Raw genomic sequence first — 27,185 nt, 5'->3', positions numbered from 1 at the left:
CTTGATGGCGGCATCTATCTGACAATGGCTTAGAGAAAAGAGAAGGATCTGTCAAAACATTAATATTCAGACACGACATCTTATAATTGTATCACTTTCCAAACTATCTTTAAGTGTGACAGAGGGGAAAACGATAATGGCTGTAAAATCAATCCCAAGCAAAATGTTTCTCAAAATTTCCATTCTTGGCTATAAGTAATAAAAAACCTTACATTTAAAAAAGAAAGATGTATTATATTTTCTTGAAGAGACTGGGCCAAATCCTGAGGCCCTTATTCATTTTTCACTTGGGGCCTGATCCTGAGAAGTGCTAAGCACATTAGGCCCAATCCAGCACACAGTGATTTAAGTGGGAATCTTGTCATTGACTTTAAAGGGCACTAGACCAATGCCCTTATGACTTATGGCACCTTATGACTCAAGTAATCCCACTGGCTTCAAAGGAAGCACTTGGATAGTAAAATACTGCTCAGCATGAGAAAGGGTGTCAGAATTTAGCCCTTAAACACGAGTTTACCAGAGGAAATGAAGTAAAACCTGAATAAAGCATCAAGATTTTGGGCAACATTTTCAAAAGCACCTAAGTAATTTAAGAGCTTAATTCCTATTTTCAAAAGTGATTTAGGAGCTTGCATCCCATTGGCTTTCAATAAGACTTAAGCACCTAAGGCCACGTCTACACTACCCGCCAGATCGGCAGGTAGTGATCGATCTATCGGGGATCGATTTATCGCGTCTAGTGTAGAGGCGATAGATCGATCCCTGATCGCTCTGCCGTCGACTCCGGAACTCCACCACAGTGAGAGGCGGAAGCGAAGTTGACGGGGGAGTGGCGGCCATCGATCCCGCACTGCGAGGACGCGAAGTAAGTGATTCTAAGTCGATTTAAGATATGTCGACTTCAGCTACGCTATTCTCGTAGCTGAAGTTGCGTACCTTAGATCGATCCCCCCGCCCAGGCCTTAGTCTCTAATGAAAAGGGGACGTGGATGCTCTTGAAAACATTACCCTTGCTCAATGTTAGCTTTAGCCTAGCCGAAGTATCCTGGAGAGGATTTGTGAAATTCATTCCACCAAAAGCAAGAAACTAAGCAAATACTGGATACTGAGACTTCACTAAATACTGCGTCATCGAATTGCAGAATGACAAAATAGGTCTGGAACTTACTTGGGAGAATTGTTTTGTAGCGATTCTTCCGCACTAATCCTGGAATATCATATTCCTTTGGATCAACGAAGTTCATTGGGATTTCCTGTTGGAAGATGCACAATAGACTATATTAATAGATTCACGAGGGGGAAAAAACCATTACGTCTTGACTGTGGAGGAGTAGCAGAGATTAAGTCAACTGAGACATATGGTATAGTAGTTCTAGCAATTTACCACCAAAGCACGACTGATGGTTTCCTTTTTGTGTCAACGGTTTTCTTTTTCGAAATCATGAATATAAAAAATGTTCCGGATGACTAATGCTGTGAGTGGTGCACAGAATGGCGCTATTTCCGCTCCTAATATTCTTAGAAGTGTATTGTGACTTGAGGCATAAATGTAAGCCAAGGATGGTGCGTAAGCTGCAGCACCTCAGGAAGCACCGTACTTCAGACACGCCCCTCTGAGTCACAATCCCTCCCCTTCTTCCTCCTTGTTAAAACCGGGTCAGTAATTTGCTGCTGGCCTGTATCTGCAAAGTACAACACCCTCCATCACAGCTCACCTGCACTAGTCAGTAGTATGGGAATGGGGAGTGGAAAAAAGGAACCACTCAGTTTTTGCCCCTCCCCATCCACCTTCTCTGGGAGGGGGGACAGTAAGGAGATACTGTGTGTGCACCTACCTCTCCTACACAACTAAACCCAAGGTCCAGGTAGCTCACACAGGGCTGTCAGGGGTAGGTTCTTACTCCCTTACACAGGTGTGCAGGCCAAGTCACTAACTGGCCCTTAGAGGGTGAGGTCTTCCGGGCATGGCCCTGATCCTCAGTGGGGTCTTTGGGCTCTACCCATGATATAAATATTACATAACAATAGTAATTTCTTAAATGAGCTTTAACAGGGCTACTTCTTTATCAGAAACAGCCACAGGGAGAAATAACAAGAGAATTAGCAATGGGTTATGGAGCCTTTCACATCTATATTACAGACTGAAATCTCAGAGCTCAGGCTGGTTTCATTAGGAGCCAACTGATTGCTCTTCAGTGGGCTACAGCATGTGAAATTAGTTGATCAATTCATAGTGGATGCACAGCCATGTAAAGCACTCTCAGGTGAGAGACCAAGGACTGAATGTGACCACAGAGACTAAACTCCCCTCAGACCCTGATTTTTCCCCTTCAGAACAGGATAGAGGCACAAAGGCAGAGCTTGTTCTGGTTCTGTGTTTAATATGTTCTGTGGGTAAACAAAAGGTAGAAGACTGTTAAAATTAAACACTGAGTTTTCTACTCCAGGTGCTCTCAGCCTGCCTCTAACTCAAATTCATGGTGGAAAAAGCGTTAGTAATCTTCAACCTTAGCAAGCACCCAACTAAAAAATAAATACATTGCTAGAATGGAGGTCATATTTCATGGTTGATGCTATTTTGCAAATGCAGTTTTGCTGATCTTTGCTTTACCTAATTATTTTGCAATTAGCCATGTGTTTTCCTTGCTTTCCCTGTCCCTTACCATCAGTGATTTTGGGGAGATGATGTCCCAGAATACACCAGAAAGGCCACATTTTTATATGCTTTTATTCAATTTAATTTTGAAAAAAAAACCTCATAAATCAGTTCCTATTGGGTCCCATAGGGAACTGAATGCAGAGGTCGAGGTGTTTACTCTGACAGATGGACAGATGAGCAAGTTGGAACTGGTAATGCAATTGACCCTTTCACTCTTCTTGCAGCCAGTTTTATTAGCTAGAATTCTGTTTATAATGTATCCAAGAATTAGCTATAAAAAGACTGAAAAAAAATCATACTTTGTCTCCCCAATCCCTATTACAATCAACACTCTCTTAATCTGTCAAATAAAAGGAAAAATTGACAACTTGTAAATCATTGTTGATAACAATTTTCCCCAAACATGGGAAAATGAATTAAATCCCTTTTCTGTTCCAATAGGACACACTTGTCCTCATCCTGATTATCTCCCACCTTTATTACTAGCACTTCCTTTTCTCTAGCCTCCAGGATGCCCACAGTAATCACTCAAAATGCAGCTGCTCAAGTGACCTTCCTTACCAGTCAGATTGACGGTCACCCAACTGAGCAAATCCTTTCACTAGCTCCCACCACTTGTATGCTGCACCAAATTTAAGTGTCTTGTCCTTGTCTTCTGAAGGCCCTGTAAAATTCCACTCTGGCTGACACCAACCATTTGTCTCTTACTACATCCATTCCCCACTCCTATCCACCTCTGCTTTGCTGATGATGCCATTTACGCAATCTCATTCATTTCTTTCTCTCCTTCCAGTCCTCATGATTTTTTCCATATTATCTCTGGTGTGTCAGACAAGATGGCAGCTATTATTAATGAAGTGTTCTCTTCCCGTTTCATCATGACACCCTCCACCCCATCTCTGCACTGAATATCCCCATCTGAGATATCCACAGGAAGGGCCACAAACAATGATAAAACTGAACAGTAAGAATAGCAATTCCAAATCTACTCCCAGCCCATGCTATTTATTCCTCTCGTCTCCTCAGTGCTCCTCTGTTTTCTGGGCTAGATTCTAATCTCTTTGGGGCAAGAGCTGTACGCATTGTGTGTCTTGTACAGCACTGAGCACACTTTTGGGGCTTAACAAACAAATTGTTTGTTAAGCCCCAACATTTCATGGGACTAATTTCCACCTTTTCCAGGTGTACTGTTTAGGGCAAAATCCAAAGGGTCTTCCTCGGGTTTTACTCACTCACTACTCCAGTAAACTCTTGCTGAAGTCAAGGGGAATTTGCTTGCGTGAGTAAAAACTAAAGCCAGGTCTATACTACGGAGCTATATTGGCATAACTACGTCACTCCAGGGCATGAAACATGCACAGCCTGGAGCAACGTAGTTATACTGACCTCACACCTCATGTAGATAGCTCTCAGGGAGCTGGATTAACGACGCCAATGGAAGAAACTCTCCTGTCGGCACAGTAACATCTTCGCTAACGCGCTGAAGCTGCGCTGCTATATGGGAAGACAAGCCCTAAGCCATTCAGCACTTGGACCAGCAGATATTGCTCTTGACTTTCCCTTCAAAGCGTACACACAATTTGATGCTTTCTCCACCATGAATTCGAACATTTCTAGCCATGCGAGTAAGAGGCAGACTGAGAGCACATAGCATACAAGTTCAGGGTTTATTTATTATTCAGAGCTGGTCATCATTTTTGCATATAAATCTTTTTTTGACAAAACATTTTATGGAAAAAAAATTCTATTTTTGCCCCACTGAAAATAAAATACATTTTTGACTAGCTTTAATATCACTTTACTAACCTGTAATATAGGGCAGGCCACATGGGCTACAACAATTCACTCTTGACTTGCCCAGCTTGACTACAGTAGCCAGCTCAGGCACTTCCTCAGCAAAGATGCATCTCAACAACTACTTTCCTCTAAAACAGCACTGTCCATTATTAAATGTTTCATTTTTAAACAGTCAGGATTTGTCTACACACAAAAGTTGAACTGCTTTAATTATACCGGAATAGTTAAAGAGATATCACTCTTCTCATGTAGACATAGCTATATTGATATTATGGTGCTTATACCGATTATTCCCATATGGGAAAGGTATAAGGACATTATATCATATTATGTATAAGGCACTTTCATACCTGCATAATTACATCCACATCAAGGGTTGTAATGGTATAAACTATCCTGGTAAAAATAATCACACCTCTTACCCACATAGTTTTTGTATGGGTATAACTACGTGAAGACCTGGCCTCAGTAGTGACAACTGTGCTCCTCCCCCAGAGTAATGTGATAACTAATTACATTACTCACAGCCACCAAGGAATCAGTGATGAATCACAAAGTGGATTTGGCTTGATGGTTTTCCTTTGACAGATGCTTTGTCTGCCTCCTGTTTTCTTTAGCCTATCGCTTTTGAGCCCTTTCTGATGGCCAAATCTTAAGGTCTTTAATCAGCTTTTCCTCAGTGCTTCCTCAAAAGAGAGTGTGGGACTGAAGGAAAACTGAGTAAAAAATGAGTAAGGACCACAAGGGTCTGGCCTTCTGTTTGGAAACTGTGCCCCAAAATGTCTTCTCTGCCTGTGCTTCTGAAAGGGAAGAAAGCCCAGCAGCTGCAGGTGTAGGGAAATAGAAAGGGAGTACTCTGAGGTGTTGTTCCATTCCTTTCTCTGCTCCATAAAAGGTCCTCCATGGATTCTCTGTCAGGTCAGGAAGTAGGTGGGCTCTGGGGACAACAGCTGTGCAAAGCATCATCTTCCTGCCACTCTGCTGGGATTCCATGCTTAAGAGAATGCAGACTGGGTCAGCATTAACTTAGGCGGTTCCTACCTGCGTGCACTGAAAGACCCTGGCATGAAAAGAGGCAAGAAGTTGGGTGCAGGTGAAGCAAAGGGCCTGATTCTCTGTTGCTTAGCATCCTGCACAGTCATTTTCACTCATGTAAAGTGGGCATAATACACTGCTAAGTCAGAATTCTCCACTCACTCACACTCATACTATCCTTTTGCGCTCACTTTGCCCAGGTACAAATGACAAGTTGCATGACAGTGGAGAATCGAGCAGTTAGGACAGAAGCTTGGATAAAGAGCAGAGAAACTGAAAAGCCATTGTGCTAACTGCAATTAAACGTAGCCGGTCTTTTCACAAGGCTGCTCAAAAACTCCAATTCTACTTGTATGTGATGTTTGTATTTCCACTAAAAGCAGAGTCACAATGCTCCCCAAAAATAAAAGTGGATACATGAAGTCAGGGAAAGATACTTCAGATTCATACTGTCAACTGAAAAAGCAGCTAATATCTAATGAACATTTTCTAAGTGGATGACAAGGATAGTTAGTGCAAATTCTCCGTGGCATTTGTTAAGTGGGACAAACACCCTATGTTTCACCCATCTGGATAACTTTCAGACAATTCAGAAGAGCAACTCTGTACAGAGTATCCACCAGTAAAGTGGATATACGAGGCTGAAGTCATGCCCGGGGTAACCCTCTGGGATTCAAGAGTTATACCCAAAGCAAATTTGACTCTTTTTCTTTAGTCTAGTGCAAAACTGTGAAATTTTTGTTAAGAAGTAACATGGTGAGAAAAAGGCTTCTGAAAACAAAGCTAGATCTTCATTACCAAGACTAGGACTGCAAATGAAAAGATAGCTGAAAGCCTTCTAATCCAGTCATTTCCAAGTGTAACAAATTTGGGGATTTAATAAAGCTCTTCACTGAAGGAACTGGAGTGCGTATTTATTTATTTTGGTCTTCCAGAAGAACTTATAGAAAATTCCCGAGAGAGTCACAGGAGGTGGCAATGTCCCATTTTTCAGATACCACAAACTCTTCTCTCTACTTGAGAAGTCAAAATACTCACAAAAAACTCTGTCTGGAGTATGAAAGGATCTAATGCTTTCTTGTGTAGCTCCTCTGCAGTAAGAATATTTGATGCCGTTTGTAGGTACTCTCGGGCTGATTGTTCTCTTGGTGACATCACATAGCCGAAGACTTGCTCAGAACAGCCTGGGGTACACATGTCCAGTGTGAGTGAAACATTTGAACCTCTCCTGCAAAACACAGCCCCAAGTGAAGACATCAGTTATGAAGGCTATGTGAAACACTCTGCATTAATTAAAACATGTTTTCCCATTTGGCCTTTATCTGCTTTCCTTGAGACAATGGTGCTTTTGATGGTGCAGTGAAGATTTTGGAACTCTCAGAGCTTGTCTAGAATAGAAACAACTGACTTGTTGCTGACAACAGGTATCAGCAATAGGAGCAGCTGAATCAGTGCTACGGCAGTTTAGCAGCAGGCATAGACAAATGTGCAGCACTGGTTCGCTGCATTTGTTGCTGACTCCCACTGGTCAGGAAAGGGTAATTTTTCTGTTGTAGACAAGAGCTCAAGCAACTAGTCAGGCTATCACTGATGTGGAGTGAAGGTATTGGTAGACCCAGGCCAACATTTTCAAAACTCGAATGCCTAAAGTTAGGCACCTCTACCAATACTTAGTCACCTGAATAGAAGTGACTTCATTCTCAAAGATGTGGAGCAGGAAATTCCAGGGAAGCTGCAGTACCTCTGCAAATCACATCACATTTATTTAGGTACCTAAATATGTAGCGAGCTACCTAGCTTTAGGTACAATATTGAAAATTTTGGCCATAGTTTTCTTTAGGCCAGATTCTGACTCGTTACTCATGTTGAATTCCACTTTATCATTAAACCACTTTATTTCAGTGGAACAGCAGGAAGGATAACATGTTATTCAACGTGAGTTCGGGTAGGAAAATCTGATCCATTAAAATGGATCATCTTTCTGCTTGAAGAGCTTTTCTCTCCATTAAAATATCAACAACCCCTACAAGGGGAAACAACCTCAAGTCCCAGCAGGTTAACAGTAATGATAAAAATGAGTGCCATGAGTGTAGAAATGACTAATTTATACAGGTTATTCAAGTAACAGAATGATAGAGCCAAAATGAAATTGCTTGTAGATGTAGTGATACCGAGAGATCAGCTTTATCACGTCCCCGGAATTTATGATTGCTGATTGATTTTAGATTAGTATCTGTTCAATTTTAAAAGGCTTCACAAATTTCTGCCAAGTTCACACGTAACATTCAACAGTAAAATCCAAATGCCACCACTGAATCTGTGTTAAAAATAATACAACAGGCTGATTACTAGGACCTAGTTGTAAGGCTTTGTACAACTATACAGCAGATTTATGTTTGCTTTCTCCTTTGGCGGAGTCTGGGGCTACTATGGAGGCAGATGCCTTAGCCCCAGGAAGTATGTATATTTGTCTGCCTCAAGGAAGACAGGGGCAGAAGGAGTTGCATGGATCACTGCCCTTTGGCTAATTAAGGAATGGCGCTGATAGTCTCCAAAAGAAGTCTTGCCCAGCTCTCTGTCAGGACAGCAGCCATGACACAAAGTCAGAGGGGAATGGTCTTGGATGAGACACAAAACTGAGGCCCTAAACACTTACAGTCATGGAGTATTAAATGGCACTTTTCAGAAGAGTTTGGCCTGTTTACTCATATCCTCCTCAAATCCAGTTCATACATTTATGTTTTGCCTAATTAAATTCTCCTCTGCTGTTTCAGATAGAAACAGTATTCTCTTCACTTCCCATCCTACAGTATTGTGCAGCATTGCTGTGAACTGTGAAGTAACTGTCACACTCCACCCCAGAAGTGGCTGTATTGCTGTGACAGCTCAAGTGACTTGGTTCTTTCAGGATGGGAGGATGCTATGCAAACGTATTATTAATATTCCTCCAGGGATGGAGGTGACTCGGTAGAGTTCCTTCCCCATCTCAAGAACTAGCATTTAGTGCCATATGCCCTTAGATACTTGGGTTCTTTTCTCCAGCATAAATGGTTCGGAAAAGAAAGGGGTGGAAATATTTTGAGCGGTTGGGAGAAAGGGTGGATAGATAATTCAACAAAATAGCATAAAAACTAAGACTGACAAACACTTCCTTGCTCTGTGCTACAGTATAATACACATTTGAAATAGAGATTTGCCTTCCCAAGATATGTTTCTGTTGGGAATAAAAGGTTATTTTACATCCCAATTGTACATATTTCTCCTAGTGAAAGGATTTCAGTCAGTCACTTCCTTCCTTCCCCACTGACAGTTTTATTATTGCCGCAAAAATCTACATTGACATTAGCTACTTCTAACAAACTGGAATAGTTCGTATCCTCCTTACTGGCTATGTGTCCCCTGACAAAAGAGCAGCGATGAGTCTTTTTATATAGAGATGCTGTAACAATTTGTATAGTGGGGATGCTAAGAGCCACTGAACCAAACTGTAAACCCTGTGTATGACGGAAAACACTTCAAGCCAGGGCGTGCACCAGCACCCTCAGTACCCCTAGTTCCAGCACCTATGTGTTTACGAGTAAGTATGGACAGTAATTGGGGACAGCAGAATGCACAAGTGACCGTGTTGTTATTTCACAGCCTAAACCTGCTCTTCCTGTAAAAAATGGCAAAGGGATCATTGATTTGGGTAGATAAGGGGTCATGCCCTAGGTCACTGGAATGTCACTTTACAGAGCAAAGCAACATAAGGAGTTTGATGGCACGCACGACAAACAATGCAACAAAATCATTAAACTGCGAGAGCAAAAACTACTCTAAACCCAGCTAGACGGAAACCACTTATTTAACCCCAATTTTGTATATCATTTAGCAACTTCCTGGAGCTCTGAAAACTCACTAGGTCAGACACACTTTAATTATCTGATTTAAATCGTGTGCATCCTGCTTTCAGCTTCAGATGAATGAATTAACTACTAGCTAGTGTCTCTGACAAAGCCTGAAACATGGGAATAAAGATGGGAGATGCTTACTACAGTAGCATAATTAAATGACCTTATTCTCATTCACACTATCTTGGCCCTCAAACAGGGTTTTGCAGAGCTCCCCTGGATGGGATTTCCATCCTCAGGATCCCTCTGTTTGACTGACACAATTGATAGGAAAAAGGAGGAAAGAGAAAGAGTTACGGGCAGTGAAGAAACTGATAAAACTCAGGCTTCCGATGGCTGCGGCCCACACTGAGATGAAGAGAAAGGGGGAAAAGATCTTTATCTCAGCCTTAGCTGCAGTGAACAGAAGTGCTGAATGTATTTCAATGTATGTGAAGGCAGCCCTGTTTCTCTCATAAACATGCACTTAGTCTTTAGATTGTCAGAATGAAACAAATAATCCTGGGGATGAAAGTCTCAGACATAATTCAGGCCAACTGAATGCTCAAAAACCTCTTCCAGACTCCCAACTACACATCCTGAAGTCCAAATATTTGTCGGACACCTGTGCTTTCCAAACAATGCCTCTCACAGCCTGAATTTTTTGTGTGATGGAAGTACAGAGCTATGGGCGAAAGAAAGAAAAATCTATGCCATGAATATCTGATATTCTGACATATAATCCTCCTTCCTTCCACTGTAAAGTTGCCCTTCCCCAGGAGTGAATCCCCTCTAGCAGAAACACAACTTCCCCAGCTGGTGCAAGCAGTAAATTAATCCATAGTGGGTCTATTAGTTTACAATCCAAAGAAGGTTACTGACTTGGGGAATGGCCCGTTTATAACACAATTACTACGAGTAGCCAGATGTGTGACAATTTATTTTTGGAAACGACCAGTCCGACAACAATGAAGAAATAAATGAAGAAATAAAGTATGGGAGAGCCGTTCAGTAGAAAAGATGACAGAGAGTCTTATATCAGGATCAAAGAGATTTTATAATATACAGTTACCATTTTCAGAATCTAAACAAAATAAACATACAGACAAAAATAAGAGGCTGACCAAATACAAATAGGTTTTCTAAAGGCAACAAACACAGATTATGAATGAGATTTGGTAACACTTGTACTGAAAGTTAATAATGATAAAACAAAAGTCACTATATATCTCATAGTTGTGACTGTCCTAGAAACAAAGAGCAAATTAAATAGCCATTCAGTCTAGAACTGATGTTTTAAAACAAAATACATTAATTTCATACAGTGAAACTACCAATTTGGTCCATTCAGAACGTCTAAACTCTATACAACTTGTGCCAAATGCCTGGCTCTCCATCAGAACTATCCTACCTTTCTTGCAATCCCACTGATTTAACTGTCAGAGTCGCTGGATCCGTCTCTGCTTTAATATCCATCACGCAGTCAAAGACCGGCGTCTCTGGCACTGGATCCAAATCTAGAAAATCATCCTCATTTTTATCCTCTGTCCACTCTGAGTACGTGAATGAAGGCTGGCGGCTCACAGACTGACGCCTGTCCTCTGGTAGGGGAAAGGGGGGATCCGGATGGGTTTTCACAAGATACCAAATCTGGAGGAAACAAAAACAGTTTTAAAACTATCTATGTATTTCCAGATTTTCTGTAAATCTAAAGATAGATACACCTTTTGAGCAATAATATCATTCATTATGCCCCAGCAAAATTGAATTGCATTAAAGAGAACAGGAGAGTTCCATACAAGAGGAACTTTCCTGTACAGATCACAAGAATACACCTTTTCCTATTCTAATTCTGCTTCCAGGCACAGTGTTCCCTGTAGCCCATCAGGCTTCGCTCTGGAACACAGTGGAAGTATTCTATGCTTGTGACTGTTACATACATGCCAATGTGAAATCACTGTCCCTTTGTTTAATTGATCAACTTTCACTGTGTTAACAAAACTCTGTTAATCTACAGATTATGACCTTCCCTGATTTAGATGCTGTCCATCTGGGATTTGGTTGGGTTTAAAACAAGTAAATACCAGTTTCCTAAACCTTAATCTCCGATGATCTGGCACCGTATCCCAAATTCATATCCAAACTCACATTTGTTTTTCATGAAACCCCCATTTTACAACGGTTTCTGATGGCCGTTAAGCGCTTCATAATGGCCTGCATCCAATTTCAGTGATAGAAACCTCTTCTGCAATCTAATAATCTGATTTAAACAAGACAAGCTGTATAATAAATTCTGTTAAATTATGTGAAATAAATATCTTAAATTAAATGTCTATAGTAAAAGGAAGGATCGAGAATGGCGCAAATTTAAAGACGACTGTACCATAGGACCATTATGATCACCTAATCTGGTCTCCTGCATAGCACAGATCATAGAATTTCACCCATAATTCTTGCATTAAGCCCATTTCTCTGAGTGATGCTGACTAATGCACAGGCACCAATTATTGTTAATATGTTTTGTTAATGAAACTTCATTGCTCCTAAATTAAGCCTACGGCTTCGTTCCCCCAGCGTACTGACTTCCAGTGGAAGTTAGGCCCCTCTGAAAATCCCAGCCACACTGGTTTACACAGATGCTGTGGCAGATTATATTGTTTGGGAACATTAGGTTGGATTTATTTCCAATTAGCAACAGGCCCTAGTGGCAAAGTCTGAGATCAGATCTGAACTTTGCCAAAGTCCTGAGATGTTTGGATCTGGGTCTTGGGCTGAGCCGGTCTCTACTGCACAGGGCTAGGAACAATCTAACTCTAACTCAAACTCATTTGGGGTTAGGTCCTGCAAAGTGCTGCACTCCTCCTTTCGCATGCTGAGTGCCCTCGACTCCTTTTGAGTCCAGTGGGCGTCTGAAAGCACTCAGCATCTTGCAGGATAAAGCCTTTCTTGGTTTTCTTTATTTTAAAGGGACACTGTCAAATGTGAAAGTCGTGCACTGTCAAAAAATCAAGTTTCTTTCCTTACATTATAAACAACGACCTAGAATATTAACTCAGAAAGGATTTTAAAAGCCAATTTTCTTGTCACTAGACATACTTGTCATTTACTTTTGGCATTTCTCTGAGCTTGAACAATGAAAATTAATGAAACAAGTTTTCACTTTTGCTTATAGACAGCTTCAATGTTAGGTTCACACACACTAGCACTGCACTGCAATGTTTGGGTTACAAATACTGAAAGGGAACGGGCATCTGTTTACACATATCTGTTTCCATGGCAATTATTTAAAAGAAAAAGTATGGAAACATTTCTATTGGCCTTATGTTTTAGAAAAACTTTGGGCCAAATATGAATCGACAGTGCCCTTTGAAGCTTGGCTTGACGCATGAACTCGTTATTATTTCCAAAGTTCGCTTTTGGAACTCGCAAATGCCACAGTTCTACGGACCTCTATTGCCCCCATCAGGGTGTAATGTTTGAGCACCTCCCAATCTTTAAAGCATTTATCCTCACCACACTCCTGTGAGTAGGGCAGGGATATTACCCCTACCTGTGAGATAGGGAACTCAGGCTCAGAGAGACTAAGCGACTTTCCCAAGGTCACAGAGGGAAGTCTGAGACAGAGCAGGAAATAGAATCCAGATCTCCCATGTCCTAGGTTAGCACTTTAACCAACAGATCCTCCTTCCTCTCTCAATTGAATGACAGCCCAAATTGTTATGGCGGGGTAGGGGGGTCTGCTGTACACTGAGTATATTGATCAAAAATGCTCCAGCCTTAGGCAGAAAAGTGGGCGGGGGGAGACAGAAAGGGGCAGATTCACTTTGGCACAGGGACTGAGGGGAGATGACTTCAGCCTTTCCTAATCAAGGACAGTTGGAGGCTGTTATGCACGCTGTCACAGTCTAGAACATATGCGCCTGTCATGTGAACACTTCCCTTCTCTGGCTGCCCCCCTCTGGGGATCTTGTGGAGTTGGTGCACAGTCTCCCTCCAAGAAAAACCAATGAGGAGTCTTTGTGGCACCTTAGAGACTAACAAATTTATTTGGGCATAAGCTTTCGTGGGCTAGAACCCACTTCATCAGACCCGTGGAGTGGAAAATACAGAGCACATGAAAGGATGGGAGTTGCCTTACCAAGTGGGAGGTCAGTCTAACGAGACAATTCAATTAACAGTAGGATACCAAGAGAGGAAAAATCACTTTTGTAGTGGTAATGAGAGTGGCCCATTTCAAACAGTTGACAAGAAGGTGTGAGTAACAGTACGGGGAAATTAGATTTTGTAATGACCCAACCACTCCCAGTCTTTATTCAAGCCTAAGAAGTTTATCTGCCAGATGGTTCCTTTGTATTCAGCATAGCAAGGGGTTGTATCAGCTACAAACCTGACCCAAAGAGATCATCATAGGGGAGAGAAGGGCAAAGAAGGTGGAATGGAGAGACCAAGTGAAATCTTCCCCCAAACCTCAGGAATATATTGTATATATGACACCCAACAAGATCAGCCAATGGGATTTTGTTTTGATAGTGATAATGTTTGTAACTTGACATCCAGCTGATGACCGGTGATGGAGCTGGAGTTTGTATGTACGCACAAATGGAGGTTACTTACCTGTAACTGGAGGTTCTTCAAGATACGTGGGATACACATGTGCACCATGCACCTGAGTCTGGAATTTTTTGCAAGGACTGTCCACTGGCCCACACATGCCAAACAGAGAGCATAAAAGGTGGTTGGGCTGGTTTGGGTTACAAATACTGAAAGGGAATGGGCATCCATGCCTCTCCAGTTTCCCAGTCTTACTGCAGTTCAAACAGTCCGCAGCAGAGGGGATGGAGGACACAGGTAGTGGAACACAGAGGGACAACACATCTCAAAGAATCTCCAATTACAGGTAAGTCACCTCCATTTCTTCTTCAAGTGACGGCCCCTGTCCGTATTCCACACATGGGAGATTAACGAGCGGTAGTCAGGCAGCAGGTGGGTGCAGGGATGCAGAAGTGATAGTTGACTGTAGTACTGCTGTCCCCCCAGCTGCCTCCGCAGCTGACAAATGGACCAGACCATAATGTCTCATGAAGGTATGCAAAGAGCTCCAAATAGCTGCCCTACATGTCTCTGAGAAGATACCATCTCTCAGTGATGCAGCAGAAGGCGCTAGTCCCCTAGTGGAATAAGCCCTCTCTCTCTAGGGAGGAGGAATAGGAGCTAGTTGGTTACAAAAGGATAATAAATCTGAGATTCATTTTGAAAGTCTCTGCATCGATATAGCTTGACCCCTTGGGCTCTTGTTATGGAAACGAACAGTTTAGGTGCCTTTCAAACATCCGTTGTTCTTTGCAGTTGCAAAGGCCAAAGCCCTTCAGACCTCTAGAGAATGCAGCTGTCTCTCCACATGCGAGACATGGGGTTTTGGAATAAAATATTTGTAAGTGGATTATCATATGAAACCTGGAAACTACTTTAGGTATGAATGTAGGGTGGGGTCATAATGAGACCTACTCATACCTGCTCAGGCAGTCCGCTGGGGAGTTTTGCACCCCTGGTAAATACACTGCTGACAGGGTTATGTGATGGCTAATGCACCAGTTCTAGAGGGTGACTGCCTCTATGCACAGAGGGAGAAACCTCACTCCCCCTGCTTATATAAAATATCACTGTCATATTATCCAACATCTGGATTGGATGAGTGGGAGGAAGGTGTCACAGGCTCAACAGACTGCCTGGAGTTTTAGTGCACTGATATGCATTCTGGATTCCCATAGAGTCCAGAAGCCTTGTGCCATGCGATTGCCCATGTAAGCACCCCAACCCAAGAGGGGGTCTGCCACACAGCATTAGTGATTTTGGAAACCCCTTCATGAAGGGGTAGGGCCACCCTGGCAGGAGCTGAGGACATCAAACAGAGAGTCCAAGTGCTCTTCCAGAAGCCTCAGGTTGGAAGTGACCCTCTTCAAAAGTTCCTGGTGCACCTTGGGTGACATCCTAAGGAACTGGGTGAGGGGGCCCCATGATAGCCTTGTGTGGCGACAACAAGGACAATGCCGGTGCCACAAGAACCTCCGTTTCCATTGGTGGTCCAGAAGCTTGCTCTCCTGGGTCCCCCTGGACCTATGCGGTCTTCCCACCCAAAGGCTTGAGCACCGGAGGGGGATGGGATACCTCTGGCCTCTCGGAGGCTCCCAACACCGAGCAGGCAGCCTGGGAAGGCTGGGCAAACCCCGACGGGTTCCACGGGTACCATGGCACTGGCCACTCCGCCTGGGGCCATGAGACAGGTTTCAATGTTGATGATCTAGGCAGCCCTGCAGGTTATCAGGGCTTGTCCCGTGGGCAGGGAACCTCGCTCCAAGATGGAGGTATAAACAGAGTAGTCAGTACTGAGAGTCCAGGACTGGGCGGAGCGGTGGCTCTTGTCCAATCGGTGTCGGTCACTGTGTCCCGAAGCCAACCTGTCTGAGTGAGATGGGCGTCTTGTTCGGGATCTCGAGGACCCATGGCTTTTGGTAGATCTGCATCGGACACCCAGCAATCCATGCCTCATGCTACTCAAATGGTACTGGGATGTCCAATGGGATCGGGAGCTAATATGGGCCGGTTGTCAGGAAGATCTTCCTGAGTAGAGCAACCTACTGCTTGGAGACGGATGATGATGGCCTGGCAATCTGCAATCTCTGATCCTTGATCAGTCTCGTGATCAGTACCGGGCCCCTGGAGACAGTCGGGGACAGTCCGGGAGTTCTTGCCGGGTGGTGCGTGTCTCAGAGGGTCTGTGCCAATCTACCGGCGAGGTACATCTGAACTGGTGACCCCGCTGAGCCTGCCTCTCTAGTCCTGAGGTGTGGTGGCTGCGGGCAGGCGAACGATGGTGGGACGCCCCTCTCGATGACGAACGGTGCTGCTGAGGCGGGGACACATGCATAGGTCCCAAAGCGGGTTTTCCCCCAGACCGGGATACTGCTGGAGCTGGTGTGGGTGGCATTGGGAGCATCAGGATCTCCTGAACTGCTTGAAGGGCTTCGGGCATCAACGGCACCTGAAGCTGGCAGGGGCCCACACCGCTATCCGGAGTCACAGGCAAGGCATGGGATGGGCTGCACTGCTCAACGTGAGCTGGGGCTTAACTTCCTGAAGGGGGCGTTGAGCTGCCCAGCATAGGTCATGGCTTGCCCCCTGCCCTCTTCTTTCTCTTATGGGAGGTAGGAGATCCTCACAGTCTTTTTTAGCTTCTTGACCGGAGTCGTGGAGGGCGACCAGTGCCGGTTCGTGGAAGGTGCTTGCGGAGCACTGCGTACAGAGGCCGCAGTGCTCGGTGCGGAGTCGGACCACTGCTCTAGTGCCGGAGTGAGTGCCGACTCCATTAGGAACGCTTTCAGACAGATATCGCGCTCCTTCTTCATCCTAGGTTTAAAGAACTTGAAGATATGGCACCTGTCACTATGTGCCCTTCGCTTAAGCGCCATGGGCAGCTGGTATGTGGATCGCTGATGGACATAGGTAGTTTGCAGCAATCACAGGGCTTAAACCCTGGGGACCAGGGCATGCCCCATCCCCTGGCTGAGTCCCGTTCAGGACTAATGAAGTGTTTGAGGACTAATGAAGTGTTTGAGAACTACTACTAAGGGTAACTAATTAACTACGAACTATACTACAGGTTTTCAAAATTTGTAAGAACAAAGAATGGAACAGCTCTACCCAAAGCAGCGGACGTTCCAGCACCATCAGCGCAGCAAGAAGGAACTGAGGGTGGGGGAGCCGGCAGTGTCCCTTATACCGCGCCATGGGGGCACGTCTCCAGATGGCACCAGAGTCGGTTCCCTACGGATACTGCTGAGGGAAAAACTTCTGGCACTGGTGCACGTGGCAAGCACACACATACCTAATATGGAATGGACATGAGCAAGCACTTGAAGAACAGTAGCATTTTTGAGGGGAGCGATTGCTAGGGAGTTGGGGAGCCTCACTCATGCAGATCCTGGCTGACCCCTAGCCTCTTCCAATCAGTCAGGCATATCTGCCCTGTCCCCATGTGACCCTGCAGCCCCCTTCCGCCCATCCCCATGTGTCCTTGGCAGGAAGTCATCTCCCAAACTCAGCAAGGCGGGATAAGGAGGAAGTGGATAAGATGACTGGGACAGAAAGGGCCCAAACAGATAAGGGAACTGCACTGAAGCAGAACAGGCTGTGGTAGGGTCTTAGACCCTGGAGGAGTGGGTGCTTGGGGATCTGCGAGGCAGGTAAAAAGAGCTATAGGGGAGACTGGTAGCTACCGAGCAGGCTCTGCAGAGATCCAAGGAGGCCCTGCAAATAACGGAGAGGAACTCAGAGTTCCAGAAGGACCAGGCACGGTAGGCTAAAGAAGAGAAGGAAAATATCTGTTTCCTCTTGCGGGGAGTAGAGCAAGAGAGGGACAACCTGCGGGTGCAGCTTAGCACGTGCAGGGCAAGAGGCATCCCTACCCCCAAGGGTTGCAGGCTTGAGGGTAAGGGTGTGTGATGGGGCATCTGCCCCACACTGGCATGTAGGGGGTTAGTAGATCCCTAGGGAGGCTGTGCGGGAAGCAGCCAATAGGAGAGAGCTGTTTGGGGCAGTCAATCTGGGCCCAGCAGGCCCATATAAGAAGAAGCACAGGGCAGAGCAGGGTCAATCACTGCCTGGAGCGTAAGGAGGGAGGACTACTTCCTAGCAGGTGGATGGAAGCTACCACCATGGACAGAGCAGTGCTGGCAGGGAACGGGGGAGTGAGACGGAACTCCTGGCTGACTGCTAGGACTGACATGCTGAGGCCATGAGGTAAAGAAGGTGCTGGGGCTGTGGAGAAGTGGCCCAGGAAAATGTACTGAGAAGTTGGAGGGGACGTAACACATGGCTGCCATCTACAGGGACCCTGGGTTGGGACCCAGAGTAGCGGGCAGTCCTGGTCCCCCCACTCATCATTGGGGAAGTGGCTGGACTGTTGTTCTAAACCCCACAAGGGGAAAGCAGAGATGGTGACACAGCTGGAGGGCTGTGTCATGAAGAGGACGCCCTGGAGTGATACGGGTCAGAGGGCAGACGTGACAGCAAGAGAAGCACCATTGGAAGAGGGTGTACACTAATCCCCAAGACGGCCAGCAGGGGACACCAGCGTGGTGACTGAGCCCCCGTCACACAGCCTGTTAAACCAGAGGCTCTGGACTGCTTTGGACAACAGTACCTGTGTACCAGCCAGTGCCTGTCACCTCTGATGCCACTGTGCATGCTCTAACCCATTTGTGGAGCTGGGGCCCTCCATATGCTAATGAGCAGCCTAAACTCCACGGTCACAAGCTAAACACTAAGGGCTCTCCGCTGTGCCTTAAACCCATGTTGGAGGTGATGTGGAGCCAGCCCAACTCAGGAAGGCAAAATTCCTCTCTGAGTCCCCCAAACCACTCACCGCTACAACTTTTCAGTTGCTCTCTGCTGCCTACCTGTCCCGCTGCCCCCTCTGGGATGTCTCTGCCAGGGCACTTGTATGGAGCCGTCCGCATGCTGCAGGCACCACAGGAAACATGAACGTGCCCAGTCACTGCACAGAGGCAGTGTGTGTGTGTATGCATCTGTAAATCACCTCTGCAGAGGGCCCTGCTCAAGGCCTAGGCAACTCTTAAGCATGACGGACTCCTGTGCAGAGCTGACCAACCAGGTAGGGGTGAGTTTGTCAGTGGTTCAATGGGCTGGAAACCCAAAGGAACACAAGAACTTGCTTTAGAAACAAAGGCGCTTTCCTCTAGGCTGAAAAGGCATGTGGGGAATAAGGATCATGAAGAGACTGGAGGAAATTACATGACATTTAAAATTAATAGAATTTTAACTAAATTAATAAACGATAAATTCATCAAGTCAGTTTGGAAAATCGTAACCCTGGTTTTAAGTTCTAGAGGCTTTTGTGCCGGCCTTTTCTGCAGGGGTGAGTATCAGGGCACAATCTAGTCCTCAGGTAGTGAGGGAAGCCTACTGCACCGCTTACAAAAGCCCCAGTCACGACTCATTAGGCTAGAGCTGGTCCACGTCCACAGTTGAGAATCACTGTGTTCGGTAACATTGCATCACAGCCAGGATTCCCAGGAAAGGGCGTCATAACTTACGCAATGAATAAAGACACGTTTTCTGGAGTTATGAACTCTAATATTCCATAGGGATGAGCTGGGCTCTGGATTTCAGGCAATCTTTAATGTGCACACAGAGCAGACAGGACCTCAGTTTTGAAGGTGTAATTTGTAAGATACCCCCCACGCGCAGGGGCCTGCACTCAGTTTATGTACCATCTTGCAGAGAAGGAAGAGCTGAATAAACCTTGCTTCAGGAGAATCTAGGTGCCCAATTTGCTGTTGCGCTATGGAGGTGCTACTACAAAGAGGCCACAGGGCAGACATGAGGTGCACTCTTCTGGGAATACCCCCAGTGCAGGGACCCTGTACGCCAGGTGCACAGTCAGCTTTGCCAGATCTTCGTTGCCTCCACTGCAAACAGGGGGTACTCTAGGGCAAGCGTGGGCTGGAGGTGGGAAGGTTGGACTAAGGGCAAGAGGAGGCATGTTGGGGCAGACCTGGACTTGGGCAATATGATGCCCTTGCCTATGCCAGTGAAGCAGGGGCATAAATTAGGACAGCCCCTGAATAAGGGATGCATAAGTTGCCTCCCCTCTGTCTGTGACTTTGACACTAGCATCAGTGCAGGGATGGATCAGGCCCCAGAATTTTAAAGATCATCACACTCTCCCTTTCTGTCTTTCTTGGGAGAACAGTATGCAGGATTCTTTCTTTGGTCAAAACTAATCTCATCGTAAATGCACTTCTCTGTCTGGAAAACATCGCCTTCTAGCCTTCGTCCTATGCAAATCCCTTCTAGGCAGAGATCATGGTTAAAGAACCAGAAAAAGCAATTGGAAGAGCCTAGTTTGAGAGGAGACTGGGGGGAGATAGAGAAAAACCGATTGATAAAACTGTCATTCTCCTACAAGCTGGGGTTCTAGGAACACTGCCAAGCTCCACTGTTTGCATTATTTTCCCATTTCTTGGTAAGTAAGCTTTTTATTTCCATGATGCTGTTCTGCAAATGCCTGTAACAGCAGATTTGTTCAAACTGTAAAACCCGTATGACCTGGCATGAGAAGGAGTTGCATTGTGACTTGTCTGTGTTTGTGGAGTACTCTGAGCAAACAGTGAAATTCAGCCCAGTGCAGTAACCCTGCACTGCCCATTATTCACAGCCGACTTGTAGGATTCCCATCTAGTTTATAGTAAACCAGGAGACTCTGTTTTGAAATTGCTTTGTTACACAAAAGTCCCAGACTACTTCAACACATTACAGTGACTGCATTGGGCCAACTTCTGCTCTCCTTCACACAGGTGTAAATCAGGAGTAACTCTAAGCTTAAATGGAGTTATTCCTGATTTACAGCAGTAAAAATGAGATCAGAATTTTTGCGCACAGTGAACTTTTACTTAGAGTTAACTCATGTGATATAAATGACTTGACTATAAAGGCGCCCCATAACATTCTAACACACCTACAAACGGGTTAGATACATTTCCCTAGGGAAATCGCACCCTTGTTATTCTGATTTACCTCATAATGCAGCTTGGAGTGTTTCCCTGTAAAACTGCCTTAACTTCACACAGTTCATAGAGAAGATGAAAAGTCCAATTCTTGTACTTTAATAAGTGCAATTGCACCACTCGTCAGAAGTTTATTATTTGATCACACAATACACCTGGCTAAAGAACAGCGGCATCAAAAAAGTAGAAAATTACACAGCCAGGCTAACCTCACTGCCCACACTAGTGATCAGAATAATGGAGGTATTAACACTAATTTACTGTGCTTTCTGCATGCTTTTAAAAAGCACATTCAGCCTGATACATTAAGCAGAACCCTTCAGCAGTATATTGCCCCAAAGTGAACTTAACGATGGTATACACTGCATTACAATGCTTACTCACGCACACCACATGCATGTTAACTGTTGTTACCTCCTGGGCAGTCAGAAGGTATATTACAGAAAGGGCACAAGATCATTGTCTCTCAGCATTTCCATATTTGTAAATGCTATTTTCAAGAATTTCATTCCCTATCTCCAATATAAAAATATACTAGGGCCTTGGCACCCTGCGGTGTGTGACTGGAGTCCCCTGAATCACAAAGACTTCTTCCTAGATTTTTCAGGCAGCGCATGCTTTCATGCCAGCTACACCATCAGTGGAGACGGGCAGGGTGCTCTCCCTCTGTTCCCAGCTGACTGAGAGCTAACAGAACGTTAATGGTAGGGACGTGATTGATCTTACTAAGCAGGTAGGGCCTTGACTTACATATATAGGTGCATACAGCCCCAAATTTCTTCAGTGCTATGGGACAGCTCCCATTGCCACTGCAGTTAATGGGTGCTTTGCAATTGACTGCTAAGGAAGTAAGATTAGATCCTTCTTTTGCTGGACTCCACCCTCCTGTTCAATGTAAGAATACATTCTCCACCTGCGCGTGGAGGAAATAAAGGGATCTGATGAAACATCATTCATCAAGGAAACCGAACAGGGGAAAGTGCACTCCACACTTTTGCTACATAAAGTGTGCAGTAATTTGTGGAAACAGCCCAAAGGTATTATTTTGAAATCAAACAACTCAGAGTAAATGAGACACCCTGTAAGAACACACTGCAAGAGGGTGTGAATCCATTTAGCACTGTTCAATAAGAACATTGGATTTCTAATACGGTCGCTTACCAGAGTTCCTATGAGTAACAATCCTATCGAAACTAAGGACAGCAGGAAATATAACATCGCAATGCTTCCAACTCTGGTCAGGTCCTGTGAAACAACAGAAATGACAACAACTCACAGAGCGATTAAGGGATAGGACATAAGGGAACATGTGAGAAACTCTACTTATTGTTCCTGGTATTCATTTCACAAGTTTTTTTATAATGCCATGTTTCTTTAGCATAAACTCTATGATCCAGAAACCTTGGGTTTTTTTACATGTTATGTAAAGTGCTATGTCTATTCACAGCACCATGAGCGAAATCCATGCCTTTGCACGATGTGCTATCTGCAGGTCTTAAGTTGGCAGTAAGTAGTGCATAGGCCTCATGCTGGCCCTCTGCACAGGGGTGACTTTCACTCAATATGATAGTCAATAATGGGAACAAAATCCCAAACTCCCAATAACTTCTACAGGAGTTCTGCTTGAATAAGGACTGCAGGATTTGGCCCAGTACGGAAGTGCAAAAAGATCAGAGATGAAATCCTGGCCCCGCTGAAGCAAGTGTCAGAACTCCTACTGACTTCAATAAAGCCAGGCTTTTACAGAATTGGCTCATTAAGTACAGCTAAGGAGATCCATGCTGAAGAGTCACTTTCCTGAACGTTAGCAGATTGTTTCCTCTTTACTGTTTTAAAGCTTTCTTTTGCAAGGGAATGGTGTTGTAATAAATAACAACCAATGATATGCATGAACATCTGTGCGTATGCAAACTTGTAGTATTTTTTTAAACTATTTATTTAGGAAGTTTTAATAGGTTTACAAATTCTTGCCATGTAAATACCAGAAACAAAACAACCACTGCAATAGTTAGCTTTTGTTAGAGAGACATTATATGGGAATATAGTAATCAGATCTTTCTATGTAACAGGATGTTACCATATTACAGAGTAAGCATCATTACACTACCTATGTCATTTTTAGTGATTTTATTAAACGGAGTGAAATCTCTATGTACACATATTTAACAGACCAGGTATGTCTACCAAATGTTTCTATTCAAAAATTGGAGAGGAGTGCTGGGCTTTTTTGCAGGCGAATGTACTTTCAGACTTGTCGTCTCATTGTGCTGCATTCTGAGAATCACACTCCTCCATACTCAACCTGCCTTATGTTTACTTTTACTTAAAGTCACGTAAGTCAGGACATTTCTGGGCTGAACAATTAATTTGTGATTGACAAATTACACTGCAAATAACATGCAGATAATTTAAGTGCCTCCTGCTGCAGGAGGAGTTTTGATTATGCACAATGAATCCAACTGAGAAAAAGTCATATAAAAGCACTTGTCTATAACAAACGAAAGGCCAGGTAATATCCAAGTTCACAAACATTGTTCAGGGAACACCGAAAGCAGTCTCCACTGTACTTTAAGCACCTGATATAAGCAGTCAGATCCCCCATATGCATTGCACAGCTACTACTAGAAAAGTTATGCACCATGACTCTGAACACTCACATGGTAAATATTTTTGCCTGATTTTCAAAGGTGCTGATCATTGTAGCCCCATACGGGGGTGACTATATGGCAATTGGCTGTAGCACAAGTCAACATGCCTGGGCTAGCTTTGGTATAGCTAGCATGGCTAAATATATCAGCAAAGATGCACTGGCATGGACTTCAGCATGGGCTGTACAAGCACGCTAGGGACCCTGGGTACATACTCTCATTGTTAGCCTGTGCTTTAGCTATGCTAGCTAAAGTTAGTGCAAGTATACCAGCCCATGCTGCAATCACATCTCTGACTGCAGTGTAGACACACCCTAAGGCTCTGTCTACATTAGAGACATTTACACCAATGTAATTATACTGGTAACTCACCAGATTAAGTCACACTGGTGTAAATCCCGCATTAGAGTGGTGTCACACGCTAGGAGTTTGCACTGGGGAGGTTTCATAGATATAGTTTTGCCAATGCAAATTTTTCTAATGTAAACACAGCCTAAAATGCTCTAAAAAATAATCAGGAGAATTACTTTTATTTATCATGAGGCTAATGATTTAAAACACATTTCTAATGAAATTACATAGGTTACATTCATCTTCTCCAGTGGGGACGCATGGGTATAACCGAGGCCAGATTCTGGCCCGCTATGTTTCTAAATGAGGGCTGGAATTGAGTTGGTAAACTGTTCTGGTGAGTCTTGTGAGCCTCCATCAGCTACTGCAGAATCTAAGATATTTTATTTGCCTTCAGAAATTGAGTTCTAGCCCTTCCCTTATGGTGAAGTCAACCTTATGGGCTTGATTTTCCCCTGCCTTGCTCCCTATGTAATCTTTTACTTCTCTGTGAAGCAGGTGCAAAGGTCTTCATTCTGATTTAATAGCAGAGCCAAAAAGATCTGGCCTTGGATTTTTAAAGACTAATTCAATAGACGTTTGTTTCCGGAGAAAGTTCTTCTCCATTCCAGAGCAGATACACAGCACAGCAATCACCATGTTTTAATACAGTACATATTTTTATACATTTAATCCAAGAAGATACCAAAATGATTACTCAAGGCTATTGACCTTAGCCCTGCACTTCAATAGAGAGAAACAAGCAAACTTACCTCTCCTGGATCTGAGATGAACTGTTCAAATGGTGTTAGCAAGTAGGACAGCAGGTCAAAGGCATTCTGAGCTGTTGGGATTGTCCCGAAACCGCTGTACCATAACATCACGCAGAAAAGCTGTGAAATCAATCAGATAATACATCATAAGCATTCCTCATTAGACAAACATTCATTTTCATTTCAAGACTGCATAATTAACTAATTTAGTTCTCATTGATTTTATGTTGATCATCATTTTCACTTTCAGAAGTCAGGTATTTTCTATGCTGCAGCTTAACCAGAATAAAAAGACAGCGAGCCTGATGCTCAGCTGGTGTAAACCAGTGTAGCTCCCTTGAGCTCAACAGAGTGACGCTGATTTACACCAGCAAAAATCTGGCTAAGGGAATAAAGAGAGAGAGCATTTTAGGCTTCCATTAAGAATTCAAGAATATTAGAATGCATAAAATGCACAGTAACACAACTCTTATAAATGTATAAAGCTTTTGCTATATCAAGACAGATATACATATAGATATAAACACATATATATGTTAATACACACAAAAAATTCATTTCAAGCAGTTAGGATTGCTACTCACAACATGGCTGGCACCAACCCCCCAAAACAAGAAAATGAAGAGTTAAGCCACCTACACGTACATACCCTTTACTCCTCCACACAGAAGCACAAACCTTACCATTACCATATCACATACCATGCACCACAATCTTAACTCTATCCCCACCCCACCCCGTTCGCACACTTAACCAGATTATTCTTCCCCAACATTATGGATGTTTGGTATAGCAGTTGGCTGTGTTGGGAGAAGGCAGTCTGGCAAAGGGGTGTTTGCAGAAGGGTGGTTAAAGGGGGCGATGGAAGGCTGGCATATGCAGAGGGGCAGAGTTAAGGTTGCGAGGGTGGCCTGTGATGCACAGTAATTGTAGTAATGATGACTGTACCACTGACTTCAATGCAGCTATGCCAGTTGACACCAGCTGGGAATTACACGACAACACATGACTGAAATCTCTAACAACAAGAACAGTTTTAAAAATTAGGGTTTCATGTTGAGCTAGTTATAAAGTATGCTAGTGCCTTACCGATATCTGCAAGAGGGCGAACAAATATACACCGCGTCCTGTCGTTAATCCGTTCCACCAGGCAGCCCAGCCATGCTGCAGAGTTCTCGGTGAGGCTTTCTGGGATTGTTCCTTCCCTCTTTGCTGTCCTTGCTGTCCATCAGCTTCATCAATTGACTCCATCACTGTTGGCTTGGAGAGACCTTCAAATGCAAATTACATGTGCAGGGAATGAAAAGCAGTGTAACTCTGCAGCCGTCATGGAGGCTTTGAGGAATATTATCTTTGTAAAGATGTTGGTTACCTCTCAGTTCTGCATCCTTAAGTGCAGCTCGAGATTCAAGCGTCACACTCTATTAGTACAGCAGTATTCACTTACCTTCGTCAGAAAAAGTAAGCGTGGGTGGATAAATTATTTTTCTTTTATTTCTGTTGTAACGGAACCTGGGGCTTTGTTGTTAATAAATTCTCATTTACATTGCTGCATCTTTCTTTTCTTCTTCATTTTTTTTCTAAGGAGCCCTGGGTTTGGTTCCCTGCTCTGGCCACTCACCTGCTGTATGATGCTGGGTAAATCATTTAATATCTCTCTGCCTGTTTCCCCTCTTACCCATTGCCAGTCCTGTCTATTTAGACTGCAAGATGTCAAGACAGACACAGTCTGTTACTATATATTTGTACAGTTCCCTAGCACAACACAGACCTTGATCTTGGTAGCAACCTCTAGGTGTAGCAAAAGTAATAAATAGACTGGTCTGATTTTGCTCTGATAGCTGATTACTATTGGTGCAGTGCCATTGGCCTCAATGGAGCTATGCCAAATTACACCAGCCGACTGTCTAACCACAGAGTAGTAGCATTTTATCCCCACTTTGTATAGGTGTAACTGAATTCACAGGCTGTGAAGCAGCAAGAAATCAGGCCCACTAACGTCAATGAAATTACTCCTAATTTATACTGGTGTACATTAGTAGAGAATCAAGCCCAAAGATTGCCCTGTGACCAAGACCATAGCCATGGCAACAAATCCTAAGCCAAGCACACCAGCATAGGATAATGGCCACAAAAGGGCTATCATTGTGGTTTGCTAAGCTAAGATTCCTTCAGGATGCATCATCATTCATCATTTATTTTTCTAAAGATCCAAAAACTGCAAACTTTGGGACAGATCCTCAGCTGGTGTCCATTGGCCACAGCTCCACTAAAGTAAATAGAACAGTGGATCTACATCAGTTGAGGATCTGACCTTAAACACAGAAGATAAGATTTTATAGAAGCATGTTATCTGCCTTCTAAAACAGAATACTGTGTGGAGGACAGAGTCACAAGCTTCTTATTCTCCCTTATCTGGCTGTTCTTCTCCTATTCAAGTGAAGGACAGTGCGGATCTTATGGTGCCCGTTTGAGAGAACAAGAGATGA

The 27,185-nt window shown here is 44.0% G+C and overlaps 1 protein-coding gene across 7 annotated transcripts in view; it reads right to left on the bottom strand.

Annotated features, from left to right (window-relative positions):
• Positions 1 to 27,185, bottom strand: part of PTPN5 (protein tyrosine phosphatase non-receptor type 5) — a 141,514-nt gene that overhangs the window by 27,709 nt on the left and 86,620 nt on the right. For all 7 annotated transcript variants that reach the window (XM_075129337.1, XM_075129338.1, XM_075129341.1 and 4 more), the window contains 6 exons: positions 25,786 to 25,967; positions 24,697 to 24,816; positions 22,107 to 22,190; positions 10,772 to 11,010; positions 6,530 to 6,719; positions 1,169 to 1,253 (listed from right to left, as the gene is read on the bottom strand). In XM_075129337.1, coding sequence (XP_074985438.1) covers positions 1,169 to 1,253; positions 6,530 to 6,719; positions 10,772 to 11,010; positions 22,107 to 22,190; positions 24,697 to 24,816; positions 25,786 to 25,967 — 900 coding nt within the window. The remainder of the gene's footprint in view (positions 1 to 1,168; positions 1,254 to 6,529; positions 6,720 to 10,771; positions 11,011 to 22,106; positions 22,191 to 24,696; positions 24,817 to 25,785; positions 25,968 to 27,185) is intronic.

The sequence above is a fragment of the Caretta caretta genome, chromosome 6 (assembly GCF_965140235.1).
Source record: "Caretta caretta isolate rCarCar2 chromosome 6, rCarCar1.hap1, whole genome shotgun sequence".
In the NCBI taxonomy this organism is placed as follows: Eukaryota; Metazoa; Chordata; order Testudines; family Cheloniidae; genus Caretta; species Caretta caretta.
Note: the sequence above shows the minus strand (reverse complement) of the source record. Positions and strands in the feature narration are given on the sequence as shown.